The sequence below is a fragment of the Phacochoerus africanus genome, chromosome 1, assembly GCF_016906955.1.
Source record: "Phacochoerus africanus isolate WHEZ1 chromosome 1, ROS_Pafr_v1, whole genome shotgun sequence".
Lineage (NCBI taxonomy): Eukaryota > Metazoa > Chordata > Mammalia > Artiodactyla > Suidae > Phacochoerus > Phacochoerus africanus.
In genome coordinates this window covers 281126824-281153103 of record NC_062544.1, presented here as the reverse complement: position 1 = coordinate 281153103, position 26280 = coordinate 281126824, and the positions used below count along the sequence as shown (strand labels likewise).

General features: G+C 45.0%; 1 protein-coding gene across 7 annotated transcripts in view; it reads right to left on the bottom strand.

The window, feature by feature from the left end:
* Positions 1 to 10511: 10511 nt before the first annotated feature.
* Positions 10512 to 26280, bottom strand: part of DYRK1A (dual specificity tyrosine phosphorylation regulated kinase 1A) — a 150599-nt gene continuing 134830 nt past the window's right edge. For all 7 annotated transcript variants that reach the window (XM_047796483.1, XM_047796493.1, XM_047796531.1 and 4 more), the window contains 4 exons: positions 25747 to 25887; positions 19256 to 19562; positions 18640 to 18764; positions 10512 to 13767 (listed from right to left, as the gene is read on the bottom strand). In XM_047796483.1, the coding sequence (XP_047652439.1) occupies positions 13144 to 13767; positions 18640 to 18764; positions 19256 to 19562; positions 25747 to 25887 (1197 nt within the window). In that variant the 3' untranslated portion in view covers positions 10512 to 13143. The remainder of the gene's footprint in view (positions 13768 to 18639; positions 18765 to 19255; positions 19563 to 25746; positions 25888 to 26280) is intronic.

Here is a 26280-nt window from a genome sequence, read left to right as displayed (position 1 = left end):
TTCAAAGCTAATGCTGTCTATCATCAAAATTAATTGTACATGTTTACCTGTAAAAGCTGATTCGAAATGAGATTTTACATATTTCATCTTTGAAAGTGTCTTCCCACAGAGGGGCACTTTCCCAACCCTGGTATCAGTCAATGAGCATAAGATTTTTAACTGAGCATATTTCTCACCTGAAAGGCAGTCACAGAATTTTATTAGACTTTTCTCTTTTTTTTCTCTTTAGGGCTGCACATGTGGCATATGGAGGTTCCCAAGCTAGGGGTCAAATCGGAGCTGCAGCTACTGGCCTACACCACAGCCACAGCCAACCGGGATCTGGGCCACCTCTCCAACCCACACCACAACCACAGCATCGACAGATCCGAGTTGCATCTGTGACCCACACCACAGCTTATGGCAATGCCAGATCCTTAACCCACTGAGCGAGGCCAGGGATGGAACCTGAGTCTTCATGGATACTAGTCGGGTTCATTACTGCTAAGCCACAACAGAAACTCCTAGATTTTTCTCTTGATGTTTGCCTTTTAGCAGATTCATCACTTCGGTTGAAGTTTATGTGGAAGCTCCCCAGTTGTAGTTAAATGGTTTTTGTTTTTTGGGGGGAGCAGCCACACTCAAAGCATATGGAGGTTCCCAGGCTAGGGCTCGAATCAGAGCGGCAGCCTCCGGCCTACACCACAGCCACAGCAACGTGGGATCCGAGCCATGTCTGTGACCTACACCACAGCTCACGGCAGATCCTTAACCCATTGAGCAAGGCCAGGGATTGAACCCAAAACCTCATGCTTCCTAGTCAGATTCATTTCCGCTGCGCCACAACAGGAATTCCCTAAATGGGTTTTGAAATGTGGAAATTTCTTTTGGGTTTGTATTAAGGTCTAAAAATGGCTGCTGGAACTGTCATTTGAGCTCAGATAACATACCTGCTGCAAGTGTGTGTGGGGAATGTGGGAATGGAACTCTCGTTTTGTGTTTCAACTTTGGACAACAATGTTAACATTACTTGTGTTAGTTCTCCTTGAAATGACTTTACCACGGTGTGACTTCCACGTGTAAACATTGTCTGCCTTGTACGATTAGACAGAATTCATTAAGAAACATGACCAAGTCAGCAGCAAATAAGCCCATTTCCAAAGCTGTTCAGTGTTAGACAACAGTGGTTAAGGGCAGCTCTTCTCATTCAGAACAATTTCAGTCTTGGTCCTGTGCTCAAAAACTGAAATAAAACTTTATAACTACAAAACCACTGAACTGCTATTACAGACCATGTCAGGATTTTCAGCTGCTGTTTCAATCAAAAATTCATGGAATTGTTGACAGTTAAGTCCACAAGAGCAACTACAGTTCACTGTTGACCATATTGGTTCAATAACACAGGATTCAAATATCTTCCACAAAATACCTATTGATTTAAATAATACAATGAATAACCCTAGGCTTAAATACCTTCTATTATCACATGCTTTGTAAGTTGGTCCTTTTAAGGCTTTTTCTACTCCACACATCTTTTTTTTTTCCCCCCCACCATCGGGTATAACACATCTTAGCAGATTCCACTTCAGGTTGCACTGAATTAGTTTTCTCAACGTTGAAAATATTTTGCCTGTAGTTGTTACACACAGGCTACTGACAAAAGCCAATTGTTCAGTTACCTCCTACGTGGCACCTCTAATAAACTACATATGTCAACAAGAGTTGGGGAAAACCACTCAAAACATCAGCTTTGTTTTCTTCATTGCTCCTAATGTCCTCAACACTTTGACCAACAGCTACCTCAAAAGACTGGTCCATCTAAAACAAGCTTACTTTTTCCCTCATCCTGTTCCTCCAGCTGCTGCTTCAACCACAACTGAACCAACCCATGACAGGGAAGTGGCTCTCCTGGCTTGGCTGACAAATGAGCCAATCTCAGAAACTTAACTTTGGTTGCAGCCTCATTTTCACATTTTTTTTTCTGAGACAAAATTCTGTAATTCGATCTTCAATGTTAAATCTTCTAATTTTTCTGACCATGGCTTTCTTGTGAGTTGGACTGATAATGCCAACGTATGGTGTGTTTGTTATAATGTGACTGTTACAGTATCATTGCACTTTGCGGCCTAATTCAGGAACAAGACAACCCCTACTCCACTATGTCTTGAAAGTTGCAGTGACTTTTAAGTCGAGAGTCGACTTTCCCCTTCTCTGTGCTTTGACATCATGGCCTCATTGGTAACAAATAAATGCGTGGCATGGTAAAACCTGGAGCATTCAGCATGCTGTTGACTCATAATTGTCGCTGCCACGTGTAGGGCAAGAAGCAGGGGCAGAATGACTGTGCCAAACATGCTAACTGTGGCAACGACTCAACACTGCCAGCATAGCAAAAAAACCCAAAGGCAATATGCAGGAATATATTTTTTTTTTTCTTTTTAGGGCTGCACCTGTGGCATATGGAAGTTCACAGGCTAGGAGTCGAATTGGAGGTACAGTTGCCGGCCTACACCACAGCCATAGCAATGTGGGATTTGAGCCACGTCTGCAACCAACACCATAGCTCACAACACCACCAGATCCTTCACCCACTGGGCAAGGCCAGGGATCAATCCAACCTGTGTCCTCATGGGTGCTAGTCAGATTCGTTTCCGCTGAGCCACGACGGGAACGCCAATATGCAGGATTTACAGGGTCGTGGTGTTACAATAAAACTTCACTTGTGGGGACTGAAATTTAAATTTCGTATAATTTTCACATCACGCAGTGTTCTCTGCTTGATGTTTTTCAACCATTTAAAGAGGAAAAACCATTCTTACCTGGGCGGGTCGTATGAAAACAGGAGGGTAGCTGTAACTTGCTGGTACCTCATCTTTGGCGACAATAGGAAGCACAGGCCAGAGTCACCCCTGCTTTTCCAGAGTGGTTCTGCTCCTGGAGGGCCCGGCGCCTTTTGCTAGGATGGGCTGAGGGCGTGCTGTCAGCCACACGTGGCATAACAAGAAAGCAAGCAAAAACGCTTCCGAGAGAAGAAAACAGGAAGGCTTCCCTGGCAGGCACTAAAACATAATGAACCCCATTTTCTCTTCCACTTACAACTCTGTTTTCACCTGTGTTCAGAGTCCTCAAGGGTCGGCAGTTCCCTTCGTGGCTCAGTGGTTAACAAATCCGACTGGGATCCATGAGGCTGCAGGTTCCATCCCTGGCCTTGCTCAGTGGGTTAAGGATCCGGCGTTGCTGTGAGCTTCGGTGTAGGTTGAAAATGTGGCTCGTATCCGCCATAGCTGTGGCTGTGGCCTAGGCCGGCAGCTGCAGCTCCAATTGGACCCCTAGCCTGGGAACCTCCATATGCCACAGGTGTGGCCCTAAAAAGCAAACAACAGCAACAACAAAGTGTCCTCAAGGGCCTCCCTGTCTCAATCCAGAGGCCCAGCTGGGGCCTCTCACATAAGAAGGCCTCAATTACAATTCATCTGGATTTGTGCACTTTGCTTGCCCTGGGGGACAGACGGGAGGGACAAGAGGGCCGGTGGCTGCCGTGTCACTGTTCCCCGACTTTGTGACACAACACCACAGACAGTGCCACAGACACCAGCCTGAAATGCCACCAAGGGGAGTAAGAACTACAGAGCCTGGAAACCAGAAGGGACAAAAATGACCTGGGGAGAAGGCGGGGAGAGGGGCGAGGAGAAAGAGAAGGGGATTCAGAGCCGGGGAAGGGGCGCAGCAGAGCCTCTGTCTTCATCCTTCGAGCCTCTGCGAGCTCACCCGGTTACCGGAAAATCAGAGAGAAACCCGTTCGACGTTTCCACATTTGGGAAAGCCTGTCCACTGCGGTTCACGAAGGCACCGCGATCCATCTGAACTAAGCCAGCTTCCTCAGCCCCTAATTCAAGAGTCTACATTATCGGATATTAGATTAGTCTCACAGGTCCCTGCCTGGCCGGTGACCGCACATTGGGAGGGATCGTCCAGCTCTAGGCTGTGGTACCTGATCCGGAAAGTCGCGGTCATGGGGGAGCTGGCCGGGGCCTGGCGGGAAGCTGGAGGCTGTCGCTGGTCAGGTGTCATCTCCAACCAGATGCTTAAAGGCTCCGGTTTTCTGTAAGGTGAAGGGAGGTGTGGGCCTCTGGCACTGGCTCGAGCCTGTGAGTCACCTGCAGGCTTTGTTAGCCCGCAGGAGCCCGGGAGGGCTGGGCCGGCCTGAGACTCTGCATTTCAGATGCGGCCGGGCTGGATGCTTAGTGGCCAAGGACCAGAGGACCTCTTCCCCCTGGGCGGCCCTGACACCTCTGAAGGGTCAGGGCAGGCCTGAGGCTGCTCATGTTTGGAAGATCCAGGTTTCCGGTAATCAAGCGCCAGGCTCTCCCCGCTCCCCCCCACCCCGCCCCCCGGTAGGTCCTCTCCACTTACGTCCCTGACGTCACCACCACGTGCTTGCACCGACCCAGGCCTGACGTTCCGCCCCCTCAGTCTGTTCTTTTGTATCCGATTACCCGCTTGACATCTCCCCGTGGAGGCCTATAAGCCCTTTGCACTCAGCGTCCCACACTGCACGGTGACTGTGTGGCAGCCCGTCCCACCTCAAAGGCGCCCAGTACCAGTCACGGCTCTGCCGCCGCCACGCTGCTCGAGCCAGCTCCCTCCCCCGCCTCACCCGGTCCCTCAACTCCCCAGCCTGTCAGCACGCCTTCCTAAGCAGCTCTAAACGCCATTCACTTGTCAACGGATACTTGCAAGGCCTCTCACTTCCTCATTACATCAGGCTTTGAACGCACTCTTTCCTTCTTTGAGGTTCTAGAACACTCCCGCCACCTGACTACCCTCCCGCTTAGCCATTAGATATCAGCCTAAATCTTAATTCCACGGGAAAAACTCTCTCCAGCCTCTGGACCAGAATAGGGCCCCTGTTCACACCCGGCTCTTAAACACCCGGCTCCACTGGGGCCTTACTGGCTGGCTGTCCCACCCCGAGAACAAACAGCATTGTAGTGGTTGGTGTCACCCCTGGGAGGTAGCCAAGGGCTCTGCACGTGACAGATGGTCACCATTTCTCATGGGGTCCTCATGTCAGTCGCCTGCCCCAAGACATAACGTTTTTCTCTAGGTCTTTTCATTGATAAATTGTTTCCAGGATTAGTACCGATTGCTTTCTTTGATTTGGAGTGTCTTCTGCAGGAAGCAGGGGAGCTACATTCACTGTTTCAACCCGACCAGTAAAGAAGAGTCACTGCTCGGGCTTCTCCTGAAAACGAGGCAGGCCCTTTTCCACAGTGCACGGCGAGCTGAGCACAAAGCCCACGGCGGGTGGCTATCCACGTGGGAAGCTTCAGGGGGCAAGTTCCTAACTCGACTCCCCATGGCCCCTGCAGGTGTGAAGGGGGCAGGAGGAACCTTCAGAGACGTGTGCATGGCCTCACCAGAGCCCACACCCCTGCAGGAGGAGGAGGAGGGCCTGGGGAGGGGGGTCACCCTGAGTCAGAGAGGTGACCAAAGCTTGTGAGCCCCTGCCAACGGCAAAGCATCTCTCAGGTCCCAGCAGTGTTGTCATAAGCAGGGCAGCGGAGAGTCACCTGAGCTTCCTCTGATCTCAGGTGTGCGGTCAGCATGTCCGGGGCGCAGGGATGTGCCAGCAGGTCAGAGAAAGACGGGGTGCTATTAAGAGGCTCAAAAGCAGCCCAACCTGACTGACAACTCGAAGGTGGTCTACTGTATTGAATTTGAGGACCACGGGAACTTGCTCCCCAGAGCATTCTCTCTCCCTTTAGGGGGCATTTAAATCGCATGGTTGGACCGTCACGAGCCCTAACCAGCTACAGCCTCCGGGTTGAGCACATGTTCTTGTGAGGTAACGTCAGCCGCACATTCATAACCTAACACAATCGAACACGCTCTCTATCCTGAGACATTTTTGACTTTACACTTTTTTTTTTTTTACTTAGCCTCTTTTCTCCCTGATCTAAGTCAAATCTCTGAAAGCTAAAAATGCAAGATATGCTTTCGAATGGGAAAAGGACAAGGGGAGGGGCTGCAGGGCCCGTGATGGCCAGGTCAAATGACAGCGCTCTTTTCAAAAGGGGACCTTCCCATAGTTATGCCTCCTTTAACTGACGGAAGAAAATCCTGTATAAGACATCTAAATATCACACAATAAATCAAAGCGAACTACAAAACACAAGCTCAAAACTCCCAGCAGATGTAGGTACTGTGCAGTAATAAAATCAAGTGGTAACGTTAACATCCAGTTACAGACTCCAGAAAGAAAAGTACATTGGTAAATTCCCTTCGTGGCTCAGCAGTTAACAAACCTGACTAGTATCCATGAGGACTCAGGTTCAATCCCTGGCCTTGCTCGGTGGGTTAAGGATCCAGTGTTACCATGAGCTGTGGTGTCGGTTGCAGATGAGGCTCGGATCTGGCGCTGCTGTGGTGTAGGCCAGTGGCTACAGCTCTGATTGGACCCCTAGCCTGGGAGCCTCCATATGCTGTAGGTGCAGCCCCCAAAAAACCAAAACAAAACAAACAAGCAAAGGACACTGGAAAATACTCCTATTTAATCATTCACAGAGAATACTTACCCAGTTTCCCATAGGGTGCCTGTTATATACAACAAAGAGATTCCTTCATGCTGTGGATGTAAGCTCTCTAGTTAGAAATTGTATTTATTGAGCACTTCCTCTACTGAGCTAAGATGCTCATGTATATTATCTCAGGGGAATCTGCATAAAATCCTAGAATGGATATGACAGTGACTCCCATTTTACGCAAAGGAAAGTGAGGCTTAGGGAAGTAATGCAACTTGCCCAGGATAAGAGCAAGGCCTTGAACCTGATTCTAGAGCTGAAAACCATCACTACCGTCCGGGGGGGCTTCCCCCATGTCTGCCTGCTCAGACCAGGTGGCTGGTGCCCTGAAGGACACCCCCGCTGGCCCCTCCAAGACCACAAGTGCCTGAGGTGAGCAGCCGTGCAGCCTCAGCACTGGGGAACAATCTTAACACGTGTATTCTCGTGGGACGCCCAAGAGCCGAGAGGCTGTCACACCACCCACTTGCAAAGAGGAAGATGACAAGAAGCAAAGTGTCAGTTTTACACATTTACATCTGCTACTTCCTGTCTTTCTTGGAGGTTTGTTTATAGTTTATAATCCAGGCTAAGTTGTGAATTTCAGTTATTCACAGATACATATTTAGCTAATTATACAAACCTCCATAATGAAACGTTTTAAAACCTTCTTCAATGCAGACCCCAGGCCCTGAGTCACACCTACTGCAGATGCACCATTGCCTATAAAGTCACTTGAAAAACAGATGCCGAGGCTTGGCTCCCATGTCTGAATCAAAAATTCTGGAGTACGGGGCTCCCACTGTGGTGCAACAGGATCGGCGGCACCTTGGGAGTGCTGGGACGCAGGTTTGATTCCCAGCCCGGCACAGCGGGCTAAGGACCTGGCGTCGCTGCAGCCGTGGCCTAGGTTGAGACTGCGGCACAGGTCTGATTCCTGGCCTGGGAGATCCACATGCCGAGGTGCGGCCAAAAAAAAAAAAAAAAAAAAACCCCAAACAATTCTGGGAGTGTGGTCAGCATATCGGTGCTTTTATAGAGTTCTTACACGCGAGTCTGATGTGCACCAAACCTCCTGTTTTGACAAGCAGTGATTTAGCAGTATGATAAGATCACCCAGATTTCACCAAAACCGTTTTTTCCCTAGATCTTGTTTAGTGATTTGCTGGTCGATTCAAGTGCAGTGGTGCCTGAAGCTCAGGACCCCGTCCTGTCACCTCTTCAGCAGACTGGGAATTACCTGGGATGTACCTAAAAATGGACTTTCTCCTTACTGTCACTATATTAAGCTTTCAGATCTTTAAGAACATAAATAACCCTTGGACATCATCTGAAGTCATCTCAGTTTCAAGGGAGTTGACAAGCCTCAACCTCACCCACCTCACTATCACATTGCTATGCATTCCTGAGTCCAGAGTGACTCACCAATTCATCAGCCTGGACTCACCCTGCACTCAATTTTAACCAATTAAGCACTCTCCTGGCCAAGCTGCTCCTTTTGGGCAGCCCTCCCTCACCCTTGGGCTCAGCTCTCCCACCTCTTGCCTGGGCAGTTAAGGACCCTGCCTCTGGCCACAGCGGCTACACTGGCTGAACTGGCCCAGCCTGGTGATGAATGACCACACACCCAGGGCTGGCTCTCCTATTTTTCCTTTGGCTCTGAAACTTCCCCTTGACTGCAGCTTCAGCTAAAGAATACAGAGGCAATTATAGTGATTGATGAGTAAATACTGGGAGTAAAATTTACCAAAAAACCAAAAACCCCAAGAAAGTAATTTAAAAAAAAAAATTGTAGATAATCCAACAATGGTCTTTTTATACGTTGCAACCCGAAAAACCCTTGAGTATCTCTCCAGATGTGGGAACACGAGGTCCCCCCGGGCCCCCCTAGTGTCACCCAAGGGTGCCATTTCCCACCGTGAACACAGGTGCCCTCCCTCAAGGGCTGTGCCCTCCCCATCTCCTCCATCCTTCACCAGGAGCCTTGCCACCACTCCTCCTGCCCCACACTTAAAATACGTTGTATTAGCCACCATGCCGCCTCCTCTAGCATTCTGTTTTTCCAGAACCCTGCTGAGATGGGACGGTGATACCCAGTTAAAGCAAAAAGGAGAGCTCCTCTGCCCTCGTCACTGTGCCCAAGCAGCAGCCCCAAGTCCTGCAGGTGGCGGGGATCCGCAATGCACTAACCTTTTCATTCCCACCCCTCTCACTTCTTAACGAAATGTCATACCTCAAGGTATGAAACCACGGGGGGAAAAACAACCCCATGTGTTTTCAGGTAAAGACACTGATAGTGAAACCTGTGAGGTTCTACTCAAGTTGTTTGGTGTGTTTTAGTTGAGGAAAAAAATTTTTTTTCTTTAAAGATTTAAGGTAGGAAATTGGGAACACAAATTGATGACAAATACCTTGGGCGCTCTCGGTTTTAAGGGGAATGACACAAGAACACCGTTTGATCATGTTTTACTGGGAGGAGCTGAAATCCGGGACCTTGGCTGTACGTAATACCAAAGAGAGAGACAAGCACACAAACGACCACTTACCCTAGGAAATGAGTCTTCCACAAAGAACGAGTGGTTTAGACCTAAGGAAAGGTAAAAATGCCTCGTAGAGAATGAAGGCCCAGGTGGCACTCGGGCTGGTTCTTAGTGGACACACGGACAAGGTACTGCTATGCGTCAAGAGGGACGATCAAGATAAACTGTTTTCTTGGGGTTTCTCCCCGTGTTCTTTGTACTAAAGATTTCTTGATGGATGTCTTCACCCAGGAATCAAGTCTAGGGAAGGAGATCCATGGGTAAGAAAGTGAGAACTACTCCCTTCCTGACACCAAAGGCTTCCCAACGAGGATTCGGGGCACTCTGAGTACAGCCTCAGTATACCAAGGTCAGGTTTCCTCCCAACCTTCATCTTAAGATCTCAACCCTTTTTCATATATGGCACGAGGACCAAGTTCCGTATCTGGAATGCGCTGTCTGATCTAACACATTTTTCGGTCACCACTGAAAAATGGATGTTAAACTGAGTCCTGAACGTGCATCCTGAGAGATAACAAAGTACAGGCAGGCCAAAAGGAAGCTGGGGAAGTGACCCAGAAGGAATTTAGCACTTACTACCTCATCGCTGCATGTATTTCCTTATCATGACTTAGAAGAATGCATTCAGCAACAGAGGAGGTGGAAAGGAGGGGGCGGTGGCAAACGCAACAGTTACCTTGTGAGCCTTCCAGAATGACGGCAGCCTTAATTTTTCACATGTCGTCCTAATACTACTACCCAGAAATAAGCCTAGATTTTCTGGAGTCTGATGTTATACAGAAAATGAAATGTGCCCAGTACCCTAAGGAAAGCACTAAAGGAAGTTCTTTCAAACGTGTGGTAAGCGTAACTTTATGGAATCACAGTTGACTTCCACAGTTTTCCAAAGTTTTTTGCCCTCTGAAAGCCGCTTTCATATATACTTATGCGGGTCCAGTCCAAAAAAGAGGAGGCTTTAGGTCAGGATTAACTCACTACGGCAGGAATTCTAGACTCTGGACAGGAAAAGTCCTTCATGGGCCCCCAAACCGCAATCTGGGGAAGAGGAACAACACTTGTATTTCTTCTGGCTTCCAAGCAGGTCAAAACCTAGGGAAAATCACTTAAATCTCACATCCGTCCTAAACACTACAAACTATTCGCAGTCTGAACCAGAAAGGGTGACTATACTAACCATTCAGTTAAAAAAGCAATTTTAAAAATCAAAATCATCTGTCAAACCTCCAATTTTTACTTTCCAAGGTTTCTGGATGTCTATGTCAAAGTGACCCCTAGGTTGCTTTTTACACACTTGGCTCAGCTTACACGGAGCATACCTACCAGACCATTACCTGGACCAGCTTAATTGCATAGGAAGATCTTTTTTTTTTAACTATGTTTACATTTTTCTTAAATTAACTTTAAAAAAGCATAGTAAAGAGTCTGAGGACAAATTATTCAACTGTTTATCATACATAAGACCGCATGACTATAATACAAAGGGGAGTCTTTTTCATTTAACGTTACAATATACACAGCAAGTCCGGACCAGATCTTACAATCTGCACACAGGTATTTAACCTTTTCCATGCTGTTTATGTTTACAATGCACAGAAGTCCTGTAACCAAACCGTGTAGTAAAGCACACAAAACTGGACTGTAACATAACACAGTATGCAGAAGCATTGGATTTTATGATTTCCTTTATGTAAATAGCGGTTTAAAAACTGCTTTCGTTTTTGGTGCTTGCTGAGATGTGGCAACCAGCACAGAAAAAAATGGCCTGACCCCTGTATCTTCACCTCATGTTCCTAACGGCAGCAACTACTGAATTCCTCCTGATATTGCTGGGCTCAGGACGATCTCCTCTTGCTCACTGTAAACCTTTATGAACTAGGAAGTTCAAAATCATCCACAGGCCTGACATTTGGTTACAAAATAAACATGCATTTCCTGATTAACAACAAAAAACTTTGTGGTTTATAAAAACGGATATTCCCGAGTTTCCATTCACATTCACAGAGTGTTAAGCCTTTCTTTTGTCACTGTTGACATATAAAAACCTGCTTTTGTTCGGAAAAAGTTGACCTAGTCAGCCCCGGGGAACTGACCAATAAAAAGTAATGTGGTGTTCTGCGGAGTTTCTTTTGAACAGGGTTATTGGCAGAGGTAGATTACTGCTTCTTTTCTAGGCTTCTTTGATCCTGGACAGGTAAATTCCTTATCTTCATTCTCCCAATTCAACCGCTCAAATGTATAACACCGTAAAATTGGTCAATTTAAAAATGGGAACACAAATTTAGCAACTGCCAGACTGTGTTACATTAAGGCAGCATAATCTCAAAACTAGGCACCTGTTAGACACCAGCCTGTTCGCTTCAGGTCATGCGTGAGAGTTCTGCTTCACTCGTGCTCGTATTTTGGACCTGGTGGTGCAATCAAGGTCTTGCTTTCAAGTCTACAAGTAGGTTAATCAGGAATACAAGAATCAACTGCTGGTTCCATAGCTTCTGGATCCAGTGTCCCTTTACCTTCAGAAGCCTGAACACATTTAGAATGTAACAGATGTTGTCATCTTGAATTAGATGTCAATCTATTATGTTCAGTACACAGATTTGCTGTAAATGTATTGGCTATGGATTCAACAACAGTTCCAGTTTTGTTTAAGCAATAGTACAGCCATAATTTTCAACTGACATTTAAAAATGGTCTAGTTACACCTTGTGTCAAAGTGCAGAACTGCTACATTATTGGTTACAGACATCTATGTGCTATAAAAACAGCTTTGGTACAATAAATTATCAAAAAAGAAAATAAATTTTTGTAAAATTCACAGCATAATTGTGAGGCAAAAAAGCAGTCACATAAAATTCTGCATTTTTTAAAAATGTTCAGGATGAACAGAAGACATCTTTGTGCAGAAGAAATGGTGGAGATACCACGTGCCGAGAAAAAGCAAAAGAAAAAGTAAAAAGCAGGAAGGGACACAGCTGTAGCTATTTCCATCAAAGCAAACCACTACTTCTGTGACCTTCAACCAATAAGGAAGTCAACTTTATGACACACGCAAAGTGACCTTGCAATACCTTACAATTAGTGGGTCACAAAAGTCTATTTTAAAAGAAAGGCCTCTTGAATTACCCATTCTCTGTGTTTTCAGCATTAAGGACTGTCTGCAAAAGCGTGTCCAAAAGTGATTGCATCTGAAATGGTAGGCTCTTCTAATTTCGAGTCCAAATCCATAAGGCCAAAGGTTATCCCAAAGACCACCACTCAGACCTCCCCAGGACTGGCCATGACTGACCCGTTGATTGCTTCTCAGTGCACCTTGGTTAGGAGACCAGTCACGTTCCATCACTATCTCACTGTGGCCTCGACAACGGGAGACCCACAGGATCCCAGGTAATTGCTGCTTTGCTCCTCAGTAGGTTCAGACAGGAGAGTTCTGATCCCGCCACGTAGCATGCTTACTGTGCCTTACAAACTCCAATACAGCCGTCCCTTCCATACAGCTGAAGGTGATGTCGGTGTGAGCGGGAGGTCCCTCTTCCTTACAGTACTGCATTTCCGCGCCCAAGTGTGTTCAGAGGACTCAAAAACCAAACTTCCCACCCCCCACCCAAAACAAAACCAAACCAAACAAAAACGGGGGGGAAAAAGGAAAAACAAAAAGGGGAAAGAAACACCCTCATGGGGCCCTTTATGCGAATTATGTGCAGTGCCTTTTATTTTAAAACTAGTTGGCAAATGATCAAGACCAACATCTGAACAATAACGTCTGTGGAATAGAAAGACAAAAAACCCCACTATGACTGGGATGTGGCAAGTTAAAATGGGGGAGGCAAAAAGAGGACACCTCTGAGCTATCCATGAAGATGGGTTTGGACATGGCTCTTTTAAAAACTTCATTGTCCCTTTGCAATCTTTTCAAGTTAAAAAAAAAAAAAAAGTCAGCTTTGCCCTCTTGTAGCGGTTCAGTGTGTTAATCTCCTTCTGATTCAAGCAGCTTTGCACTTTGTTTTTTGGAAAAAAACACCACTTCTATAAAAACACACAAGAAACAAACTCAAGTTTCAATTTAGTCACGAGCTAGCTACAGGACTCTGTTGCACACAAACTCCTGTCATGGGGGACTCTTCTCTATCGGCCCCTTGCCTCATTGTCAGATGTCCTTCAGTCATGTAATGTGCAGGACCTGTATTAGCAGAAAATTGGTATGTCGGATGTCCAGCTATGCCAGTCTCTTGGCGGGGATTGGAGTAGACGGTTAAGTTAACGTCCATAGCTCCATTCTGTCCAAAGTCCAAGGTATTAGCAGCCACTGGGCGATTCTGGTAGGCCTGGTTGCCTTGATTACCAGTAGAGGAGGAAGATGTCGAGGAGGAAGTAGTTGAGGAGGACAGGGATGTCATGGAGTGGTGACTATGGCCAACCTCCATAGAATCCTGGGTAGAGGAGCTATTTGTTGGAGAATTGTAGACCCTTGGCCTGGTCCGGTTACCCAAGGCTTGTTGTCCATGGTGGTGGTGGTGATGGTGGTGGTGGTGGTGGTGGTGATGGGAACTGTTTCCGTGGTGATGATGCAATGCATTCTGTTGAGGGGCTACATGAAAGGTTGTTTCTTGAACGGGATGAGTTTCAACAGTGACTTGTGTAGGAGCATCAGTGCCTGACCAAGCAAGGGGAGCAGGAAATTGCTGACGCACCTGTAAGAACAGATTTTAAAACAAGGTATTCAGAGTGCCGTTTCCAAGCTTTACTTTCCAGTTAACAGCTACGATGCCAGCATTTGCATTGATCAGAAAGAGGGTTTTGAAGTTTTAAGGTGTTAGATAGTTCTATAACATAAACTTCCAAATATGTTCAAGAGTGAAAACGATTTTACCATGAAAGCTGCAACTTTTAGCAAGTTATACCCATGAACAGGCGCATATATTTTACTGGCCACTTTCTTTCCTCGGAAGCATTACTTATACCAGGTTTCAGCAAATTTTTTCTGGAAAGAGCCAGAGAGTAAGTATCTGACAGGTCCAAAAGGAACTCTTTACTCTCCCCCTCGAGCCCGTTCTCTCTCCATCCTTCCTATTTTAAGAGAAGCACCACTACCCCTCTAGCTGTTCAACCACTCCTCCATCCAAACAATCACAAGTACTACTAAAACAGAACTCAAATCCGGCCTCTTTTCTCTATCTCCACCACCATAACTCTATCCTAGGCCACCATCATCTCTTGCCTAGACTAATTCCACAGCCTCCTACCTCAACTCCCATCTTTCCCCTTCCCCAAGCCATTCTCCAAAGAGCAGCAAGAACAGTCTTTTTAAAACACAAATCCAGGAGTTCCCGCTGTGGTGCAGTGGGTTAAGAATCCATAAACAATCCGCTCAGTCCAGCCACCCGAGTCCCCGCTACACTGGGTCTTCCTTCTGCTCTACCTTGACCAGGTCAACATCTTTCAAATGCCTCCGAGTAGCTGCACTTACTGTTCCCTTCTGCTTAGAAGGCTCGATTTCTAATTTCTGTGTGGATACTTGCTTCTTATCATTTCAGTTCCAAAGTCTTCCCACACCAGTCTAGCTAAGATGGTCCCGACTCCTGTCGCAGAGGCTACTAGTTGTCCTCAAAAACCATATTCTTCTTCCTGACCACATGACTGCATTACGCTCACTCCCCAGCCTCCCCTGCACTTAGACACAGCCGTGTTACTATTTTAGTCAACTGAATGTGAATGCAAGTTGCTATGTTACAGCCACCTCAGGCCCACAGACACCTCCCAAGTCCTTCTGCCTGCGGGACACAGCAGATAACCAGGCCCATGGGGATGGCGCAAGATGGTGGGAACCCGAGCCGTGGGAGAGAGCCACTGAACCTCAGTGCCCACTCCAGACTACCTTGTAAAAACGAAACTTCACATTCTCTAAGTTACCACATTTTGGAACCCTGTCTGTTATCAGCTGGGCCTGCTTGAATTAATACATTCTCACCCAACAAACAGCAATTCTCGAGTACATCCTGACTTTTCAGGTAATAGTACTTGGAATTTCTAGTCATTTAGTTCATTTTGTTTATTTACTGTGTCACTGTAAGCTCTAGGAAGGCAATACCCGTGTCTTTATCACCAGTGGCTAGCAAAGATCATTAAGTATTTACTCAATGAAGGTGGTCTCAAAATCTAATTCAAGAAATTTTCTTTTTTTGTGCTTTTTAGGACTGCATCCATATGGCATATGGAAGTTCCCAGGCTAGGGGGCAAATCGGAGCTGTAGCCACTGGCCTAGGCCACAGCCACAGAAACTTGGGATCCAAGCCGCATTTGTGACCTACACCACAGCTCACGGCAACACCCGATCCTTAACCCACTGAGTGAGGCCGGGGATCAAACCCTCATCCTCATGGATACTAGTCAGGCTCATTCCCTGAGCCACAACAGGAAACCCCAAATTCAAGAAATATTATTGAAAATAATCCACTAGAAAAATAGAAAGTTCTCAGAAAATACCAATGGCTCTTAAACTATGAACCTACTCAAATTCATGCATAGGAAGAAATAAGAATATAACCATTCTCTGTCCAACACCAGCTGTCATTTCAGACTAGCCGCACTGACTGCTTCTCCGAACTCAGCTGGCTGCGGCTAAATTGGTAAAACTATATGGAGGGCAATTTGGCAACAGTTATCAAAATGACAAACCACATTACTCTTTGATCCAACAGTCTTATGTCCAGGAATTTATATCACAGATAAACTGCATGAGTGTGGATGATTTATATTTAGAGTTGTTTATTAAAGCATATTTGCAGTAGTAAAAAAAGATTAAAAATAAGCTAAAAGGGGACTACATTAATAGGGAAACTACTGAAATGACTCACGGAATATCTGAACAACAGAATGCTGTGTGACTACTAAAAACCAAACGAAAAGAAGGAAAATGCTCTTTATGTAATGATAGGGAAAGAGCTCTATAATATGTTTAAAAGTATATGTAAACCTGTTAAAATAAAAAAACAGGATACGAAATACTGTGCCTGTACAAAGGTTAGGTGAAGAACACAGAATTGCGTTTGCGTGCATGTGTATAAACTCTCAAACACCAGCAACATTAATTTAGAATTCGGTGGCTAGAGGACATGGAAGGAAGATTTTTTTCACTGAATCCTCTTTTACATTTATTTTGAAACCACATGAACATCTCAATTATTCAAAAATTAAATAAGAAAGGATGTGAGGCAAATAAGGAATAATGACTTCTGCTGACTACAGGCCGGAGGTGTACACACGTCTTAGGTCCTCGCTGGTTTGTGTCCCTCCTGGTACCCAGCCGTATCCTGACAGCACTGACTCTACCTGGAGGAGAAGGGAAGGAAAAGAAGAAAGGAGGTCCTTCTGAAGAGGTAGGGAAAGCCCCTGGCAGTGATCTCTAAGACCCGAAGGATACACAGTAGTAGTTACCAAAGCAGGGAGGGAAGGAAAGAGTGCTCGAGGCCGAGCAGAGCCGGTGTGAGAAAGGCCAAAGGGAGGACGCTCCTGCCGAAAAAAGAAAAAAACGCCACTGAGACCAGAGTGCGTGCAGATGAGGGATGACCGGAGTAGGGCCAGATCACAGAAATCACTTTTTTTTAAACATGAAAGACAAAAGCATTGAAAGCAGGGGACAGAGCCGGATCAGACCGCTGTAGTGAACACTCACCTGGCTGCAGAGAAGAGAAAAGGTGGACTGGTGAATGAAACCGAACACTTCAAGTCAAGTGAGGACACCCTTTACAGTAAGATAGGCTGAAGTCAGAATCCATACTGTTTACCACTCGATTCAGTGTGGGTGGGTAGGCAAGAGGAGTCAAGGATTAACTCCCCAAGCACCCGGTACAAGACTTGAGCAAAGGGGTGAATTCAGGGCCATTTACGCCAAGAACAGATAAAAGCAGAGGAGCTGTGCTGGAGGAGGAAATGGTGGTTTACAGGACGCGAATTTGTTGTGCCATGCTGTGTAGACTTTCAAAGTGATATTTCTAGTAAATGATTAGAAATAAAGAGGTGGGGCTCAGGAGTGACGTCTAGGCCAGAAATAAAGACGCCAAGTGACTTACATCAGGATGGTAGCTAATCGCTGGTAAGAGCAGGGGAGGTCACCAGGAAGTGTCTAAGGTGAGAGAGAGGGCACACAACACCTACGGTTACATGACGGCCGAAGAAGAGAATCCAAAATGGAGACAGTGAAGGAAGGGCCGCGGGCCAGGATTAGGGCCCTTCTGGCAAGAAAGGCCCAGAAGAGGGCTTCAAGGGGCAGGGAGAAGCCAGCGCTGTCAACGTGAGCGAGGCACAAAGAGGGAGGGACGTGACGGGGTGTCTGCTGGTGACTCCGCAGGAGCCGTTTCCTGATTGGGAGGCAGCCCCCTGGAGGAAGCTGCAGAGTCGTAAAGGGGAGGAAACAGGGCCCAGGGGCAGCAGAGACGTGGGGGGAGAAGGGCCCGGGCCAACGGGCGAGGCCCAGGGTTGACCAGGTGCCGAGGGGGAGAGAGCCAGCGGAGGCGGCGAAGCGGCAGCAGAGCAGAGGACAGAGCCCCGAGCAGGCAGGAGAGGGGAAGGCCGAGGCGGGCTGGCCGCGCCGGAAGCTGCCGCGTCTGTGGCCAGGGCCGGAGACCAGCAGCCGCGCCCGCGCCGAGGCTGGACGAGGTGTCTGGTGATGGTGACACGCTCCTCTCTGAACGCGGTTCCTTACACGGCGGCGAGTGAGTGAGTGAGTGAGGAGGGAGAAGGGGAGGCCAAAGGTTTCTAAGAGGAGGACAAGACTGTCAGACAGCTACTGAAGAGAATGGAAGTGGGAAGAGGTGACCGGGAAACGGGGGCGCCTGCTCGGCCGGGGCATGACCGGAGGGACAACGGTGCCCACGGGCGTGCTCTCCTCCGCGGCGCGCAGCAGGCCTGGACCCGAGAGAGGGCGTGCTCCTCATCCTCTTCCATTTGCCTTCACTCATCAAATGCATTCTGGCCTCTTGTCCTGAGACACCGTAACAGAGTACTCGGGAGCACTAACTTACTATTTTACAAAAGGCTCTAAAGACATTTTTACTACTCCATCTGCTTCACTTCTTACAAAATGTACTTAGTCAGACCCTCTTAAACAGGTTTAGAAAACAAACAAAAAACCTTCAAAACAAAACAACATGAAGGTGAAAATCCAACCGCGAACTGACTACGAATCTACAACTATCAATAATAAAAGATCACGGGAGGCTGGAGGGTGCAGCAATTAAGATCATGAGCCTCAGAGAGTTACTTTAACCTATCAAGTCTCAGGGCCCACTGTAAAATGAAAATCCAAACGGTGCAGGGCTCAAGTTGCTGCCACAGTAGATGAGCTAGAACGCAGGAAGAAAACGCCTGGAGGGACAGCTGGCATGCACTCAGGAGGTGCTAGCTATTTCTAAACAAGAAGGGAGGAGATTATTAGGATGTGCTGCTCTAGCCAATACCTTCCCAATGAGGGAGCTATGAACCTTTAAATGACATAACTGTCCCAGAGATACCTGGCATCCGACACTGCTACCCCCGGCACGGCAGAGGGTGGTATGACAGCTCACCTGGGGACTGTGTGTCTCACAGTCCATGGCCTGGACGGCGGCCGTGAAGTGCCCGCCGCTGTGCCGATGCTGGTGCGTTGGGTCCGACCTGGCTCGCCCACTGTTGCTCGTCCCCGACGATCCCCCTTGAGTATCAGGACACAATACAACTTGTGAGTTTAAAGTAAATTTTTTTCAAGTATATATCGTAAAAGTGTAACATTAAAATTAAAACTAAGTGTATCACCAAAAAAATCTCTATCAACCTGAAAGCACACCCAAAAGGCGTTCATTTCTCTACGTTCTTTCACAGCAACTGCTGGACTAAAACATGACCAAGTTTCACTAAGTCAAGGGAAAACGCAAGCACGTGGACCAAGTATTTCCATGTTAAAAACAATGAAAAACTGTTAATTGCTTAATAAAGAGTTTGTCTCCAAGCAGAATGTATTACACGCATAATTAAGTACTGGAGCTTTGGGGGAGGTGAACTTATTTTTACTAGCCACCAGGAATACATTTAGGAAAAATAATTCCTCCTCACCCATTAACGAACTTTAAAAGCACTTGAAAATAACCCCCTCACTGTCGAGAAAAGAAACATGTCAAAGCCAGATGTAACATCGGAAGAGCAGACCTGAGCTGGACGACGTGCTGGACGTGGTACCCGAGGACTGGGACTGCTCCATGGCGGGACTCGTGGAAACACTGTTACTTGTGTTTGTACCTTCGTCAGCTGTCTTCTTGAAAAAACTGTGCTGCAGGGCATAGTAAGGTTGAATTCGAGTTTTGGGGTCATAGTCAAGCATCCTTAAGATGAGGTCTTTGAACTTCAAGTAGTCAGCCACCGTGTGACCCGATTCCCCAGCACGACGCCCACCAGGCCCTCCTGTTTCTACTCCGAGGATGTTATGAAGCTTACGGGTTGCTGGTGGTTTATACTCCTAAAGGGAAGGAAAATAAAAGGGCTTTGTCTAAATTTCATGGAATATGTAAAAGCCTACATAACGTCAGACATGCTTACTTATATGGTATGTTGAGGCTTTTATTAAGAAGAATGTTTCACTGTTAGATCCCCTGTATTTCACACATTACTATACCAAACACACCATAGTTAGGAAAAATTCAAAATAATGTTAAGAGCAAAGATGACGATAAACATCCTGTAGCCCAGAGATCCGCAAACTACTGCTTGGCCCAGGGCCCGTTTTTAAACAGTCCAGCTATGAGTGCCTTTTATCTTTTTAAGAACTATCAAGACAAACATAAGAATTCACATCAGAAATCCACAGAGTCTAAAGCTTTATGACATGGTCCTTTAGAGAGGACGTGTGCCAGCCTTTGCTCATCGCAGTGGTCGTGAACCTCTTTTCTGCCCAATGCACCTGTGCACTTAGGTGAGCCTGCTCAGTAACAGTGGCTCATTAAAGCTGTGGAGAATCACGCCTAATAGCGAATCACTTACCTGCTCATATTCAGATAAAGAAACCAAACACAAATTATTTATGCCTCCCTTTAGAAAATATGTTTAACAATAAATTGCCTTAACATGAGCTGAGATTTTTCTGGAAACTCACGTTTGGTTTTGGTGGGGTTTTTTTTGTGGGGGGGAGCGGTACTGTGCTTGCGGTATACAGAAATTCCCAGATGAAGGACTGAACCCAAGCCGCAGCAGGGACCTGAGCCACAGCAGTGACAACACTAAGTCCTTAACCCACTAGACCACCAGGGAACCACTGGAAACTCATTTTTAAACAGATGACAGTATAGCCTTTAAAATCCCTATAAATACTGAATTTTTTCAGAACAGTATCAGTGGATTTTTTGCTTCTAGGTACGGTGTCGAAATCTTCGTGAGGCCACTGCTCTTACTCTAAAATCAAGAACAAGCCAGGAAGACAAACCACAAAAAGCACTGCTTTTAAAAAAAAGCCATTGGAGAGGTGAGGAATAAAGAAACTGGAATTAACTTAATAGCAAAAAATGAAAAGCCTTTTCTAAGAGAGAAGAGACTTATGGTGGGAGAAGCAGCAAATACCACAGATCTGATTAAGGAGTCCAGCCCAACTCCAAACCAACTTCTAACAGCTCTATGTGGTGGCCAGGCCGAAGGATGGGACAGGCAACGATCCAAGGAGGATCCCCCAGCGCTGTGCAAAGCTGAGGCCAGAGCAGCAGGGTGGACACGGACCACCCTGAGGCACCAAGTTAGGAGTGGGCTGCTGGCTGGGCAATGACGTATAAAAGATCTCTCGGGTCTTCACAAACACTGCTTAAAACCTATGAAGATAGTGGAGAATACAATCTAAATCAGCAAACAAAGCCCAGATTCAGCTAAACTACCAACAAAACTGACTCAGGCTCATCACACTAGTGGCCTGACGGAGTAAGAGGCATGCCTCTTTCTAAAGGAAGAGAAGATTTACTTCCACCTCAACTGTTCTTAAATACGGCAAGTCCAGCATACATTAAAAACATTACAGGAGTTCCCGTCATGGTGCAGCAGAAACGAATCCGACTAGGAACCATGACACGGGCTTGATCCCTGGCCTCGCTCAGTGGGTTAAGGATCTGGTGTTGCCATGAGCTGTGGTTTTGAACGCAGACACAGCTCAGATCTGATGTTGCTGTGGCTGTGGTGTAGGCTGGCAGCTGTAGCTCCGATTCAACCCCTAGCCTGGGAACCTCCACATACTGCTTGTGTGGCTCTAAAAAGGCAAAAAAAAAAATTTAATGACACAAGAAACAAAATGGGTATAATCAAGTGGGGGGGGGAACTCATATATAAATGACCCAAAAGTTGAAAGAGGCATTTAAAAATAACTATGATAAAAAAAAGAATGTTAGTTCAAAAGGTATGTGGATGGATAGACTGGGGGTGAGGGGGGAGATTAAAATTATGTTTTAAAAAAGACAAACAATGCAGTGTCAGAAACGAAGACTCCATTTAATGATTTTAACAGGAGACGAGGCTCAGCAGAAGAAAAGCAATCAGTGAACTAGAAGACAGAGCAAATAAATTATCCAAACTATCACACAAAAAAGAAAACAAAATGAGTAAACCGAACATACTCTGAGATAATATTAAGCACTATAACATACATTTAATGATAACTAGTAGAAGAGCAAGTGAAGCAGAACAAATATTTGAAAAGATAATGTCTGAGGATTTTCAAAAACTGATCAACTCACAGATCTAACAAACTCAGCAAACTCCATGGAAACTAAATACAAACATAATCATACATAAGGACCTAACAGTCAAACTGCTGAAAAATTCAAACAAAACCAAAAATCTACATAAAAATCAGCCAGGGGAAGAGAGAGAAATATTTAATAAAGGAAACAGTACAAGGGAATATTACCCACCCATAAAAAAGAACAAAAATAATACCATTTGTAGAAAAATGGATACAACTAGAGATTCTCATACTAAGTGAGGTCAGAAAGACAAATACCGGAGTTCCCGTCGTGGCGCAGTGGTTAGCGAATCCGACTAGGAACCATGAGGTTGCGGGTTCGGTCCCTGCCCTTGCTCAGTGGGTTAACGATCCGGCATTGCCGTGAGCTGTGGTGTAGGCCGCAGACTCGGCTCAGATCCCACGTTGCTATGGCTCTGGTGTAGGCCGGTGGCTACAGCTCCGATTCAACCCCTAGCCTGGGAACCTCCATATGCCGTGGGAGCGGCCCAAAGAAATAGCAAAAAGACAAAAAAAAAAAAAAAAAGACAAATACCATATATCACTTACATGTGGAATCTAAAATATGAAACAAATGAACCTACTAAAAAACAGAAAAAGACTCACAGACATGGAGAACAGACTTGTGGCTGCCAAGGGGGAGGGCCGAGGGAGGGGGATGGACTGAGAGTTTGGGGTTAATAGATGCAAACTATTGCATTTAGAATGGATAGACAATAAGCTCTTACTGTATGTATAGCACAGGGAACCATATCCAATCTCCTGGGACAGATCATGATGGAAAATAATCTACTAGAAAAAGGATACATACATATGTATATGTACATATATACATATACGACATACATACATATACCATATATCACTTGTATATATGTATATATGTATGACTGAGTCACTTTGCTGTACAGTAGAAACTGGTACAACATTGTAAGTCAACTGTACTTTAATTTTTAAAAAATGAGCAAAAGAGGTGAGGGAGATTAAGAGGTACAAACTTCCAGATATGGAATAAAGGAATCACAGGGATGGAATGCAGAGCATCGGGAATACAGTCAATAATAATAAAATATCTTTGTATGGTGACAGAGGTAACCAGAAAAATATGTATACAGTAGGTATGGATATCATTACTAGAAAGCCAAAAGGGTCCTTGAAACATGAAATGACAAATTAAAAGTAAAATCACTAAGGAAATAAACTGCACAATTATACCCAAGGACAGCACATGCACATTTATTTATAGCTATGGTTAAAATAACTAGTGCATCCTTCATAATGCAATTAATCATTTGGTTACAGATTTGATTTTTTATTGCTGTTGAAAATTTCAGTTTAAAGAGAAATAATTATTTTATACTTTTTTTCCCCCACGTGCGCCCACTGAATGTGAAAGTTCCTGGGCCAGGGATCAAGCTCACGCTACAGAAGCAACTCAAGCCACCACAGTGACAACACAGGATCCTTAATCCATTGTGCCACAAGCGACCTCCTAATTATTTCATACTTTTAAAAATTAAGTTTCTTCAGTCAGTTGCTGACTGCAGCTAAGGAAACCTCTCATAAAATCTACAATTAATACATATTAAATGTAGGTTAAGGTACTTTCAATTTTAAGGGAAAGAATTTATCTACTCTTTTCTGAAATGTCCCCCCCAAAACAATTTAAAATAACAAATATTGGAGCTGCCATTGTGGCTCAGCGGTAACAAACCCAACCATTATCCACGAGCATTCACGTTCGGTCCCTGGCCTTGCTCAGTGGGTTAAGTATCCGGTGTTGCCATGAGCTATGGTGTAGAGGCTGCAGACGTGGCTCGGATCCCACATTGCTGTGGCTGTAGTGAAGAGCGGCCGTCGCAGCTCCAATTCAACTCCTAGCCTGTACCTCCATATGGCACAGGTGCAGCCTTAAAAAGCAAACAAAAATAAAATAAATAAAATGATTATTATAAATAAAATAAAATATTTATTATAAAATAAATAATAATTATTATCAATATTGAAGAAATGACAGCTTATAGTATTGTAGTGACTTAACTGGTTTTATAAGATAGAGATTAGGGAAATGGAATGAGATGTTTCATTTAGAAAAATTAAAAAAATAGAAGGACAGGGGAGTTCCCGTCGTGGCGCAGTGGTTAACGAATCCCACTAGGAACCATGAGGTTGCGGGTTCAGTCCCTGCCCTTGCTCAGTGGGTTAACGATCCGGCGTTGCCGTGAGCTGTGGTGTAGGTTGCAGACGCGGCTCGGATCCTGAGTTGCTGTGGCTCTGGCGTAGGCTGGTGGCTACAGCTCTGATTCAACCCCTAGCCTGGGAACCTCCATATGCCGCGGGAGCGGCCCAAGAAATAGCAACAACAACAACAACAAAAAACAAAAAACAAAAAAAAAAGAAGGACAAAAAAGTAACAAAACTTCAGGAGTTTCCGTTGTGGCTGAGTGGTAATGAACCCAACTAGTAACCACTGAGGATGCAGTTTCAATCCCCGGCCTCAGGTAGGTTAAGCATCCCACATTGCTGTGGCTATGGTGTAAGCCAGCAGCTGTAGTTCTGATTTGACCCCTAGCCCGGGAACTTCCATATGCCACACATGTGGCTCTAAAAAGAAAAAAAAAAAAAAAGAGAGAGAGAGCAACAAAACCTCAAATTGGAGAAAGAAGTAGTAGCCGGTATCACAGAGAGAGAGAGAAAAACATAAAGGGGGCTTCACATCCTCAATGCTAATTGAAATCAACTGGTAGGAGGCTACCTTGAATGTTGATGAAGCCAAGGACTCCCAGGCTGTGTTTTGGTTCAATGAGAAAAGGGGCCATGATTGATAAGCTATGTGGACAAATGCAAAAGGACTCAGGATGTCAGCTTGGTACTTTCCATTCCTTCTCCATGGAAAGTAGGCATAATTTAGCTGTCAGATACTGCACTGCCTGGAACTTCAGAGAATAAAGCAAAATGCAGCAAGCCACAAATCAGTTATGGAAGCTACAATTACATATATATTTTTTAAAATATATTCAAAAACAAACTATTTGATATGAAAAGTTAAAGACTCCATAGACGAAGGTCAATTACAGAAGACAAGCAGCATCTTCAGTTCACTGGAAATGACACCCGGTGGCAATATCACGAAAATGCAAGGGCAAAATAAAAATGGTGGCAAAAATAAAATCTCTTAAATGTTAAAAATGCAAAACTATAATCGCAAGGTGGATGGTATATAAATGACATATTTATAGACTATATTCATCTATAATAGAAAAATCTAATTACAAACCATGATTATTCTCAGATACATAAAACAAAGAGGTGTAAGTCAAGACACAAAACTGTCATCATCCACTCCATTAAAGTGACAAAGCTTATGTATCTGAAAGAAGTTCTCAGATTAAAAAAAAAAAATTACTAAAAGATTATCGTTTTAAAAACCTCACTTCCAAAGATTTTAGAGATGTGAAATTCCTGTTATTCAAGCTAGGAATCTGAAATCAAAGAACCACCTAGTAGGTTCATATTCTTGTCACAAACTGCCTAAGTCAAAATCGTTTACTGCAATTATGAATTTTGATGTTCACAGCTGCAGAACTGTTATACCTGTGACTTCACTATATATCCAAACTATGAGAAACAAAGGTCACTGATTCTACTGTTGACACAGGACATGGTGATTTGATCAGCTGCCACGAAAGGCAGACAAAATGAAGCTTCAAAGAAAATTCTGAGTATTATAAGCAAACGCTGGTCCATACACACAGTTCAGGTCAAACTATAATCAACTTGTGAAGAAAATATGTACCTAAGTTATCAATGGAACTACTGTTAATAACTGATATCAGTAACACTGATTTCAAGTAAATAACAAAATATGCTATAAAGACAGCTCAATGAAAGAAATATGACTGCTCAAAAAAATATTTCCTTATTTTACCCGTTTTCCATCTTTGGTCTTCTTTAAGTTCCAAGTGCCATCTGGCAACTTCTCAAAGAACTTTCTTGCTTTTGGTGCTTGGTCAAGAATATGAGCAGGTGGAATACCCAGAACTTCCACAATTTTATTCATCTGATCTACCTGTATTAAAATAAAAATAAAAAACCCTGTAATTTCTACTGTAGTCCATCCTACTTCTGCTCATCAATTCATTCATTCACAAATAATAAATAATAAATAACTCAAGCATCTCCTCTGTGTCAGGCACTCCTCTGGGCATTAAGCATATAATAATGAACAAAAGAGATAAAGTCCCGGCCTTCCCGAAACCCGACATTCCACAGAGGGGCGGGCAGACAATTAAGTAAACACATACATCTGTGGGATGGCAAGTGGTCATGGATCTAATGGAGAATAAGGAATGACTGGGGGGAGTTTTTAAACTTTTAAGTTTTGGGAGAGTTTTAGTTAAATAACCCCACACAAAAGGTTTACTAAAGTGTGGACCTAATAAAAGTATTTTTTTAAGTGCAG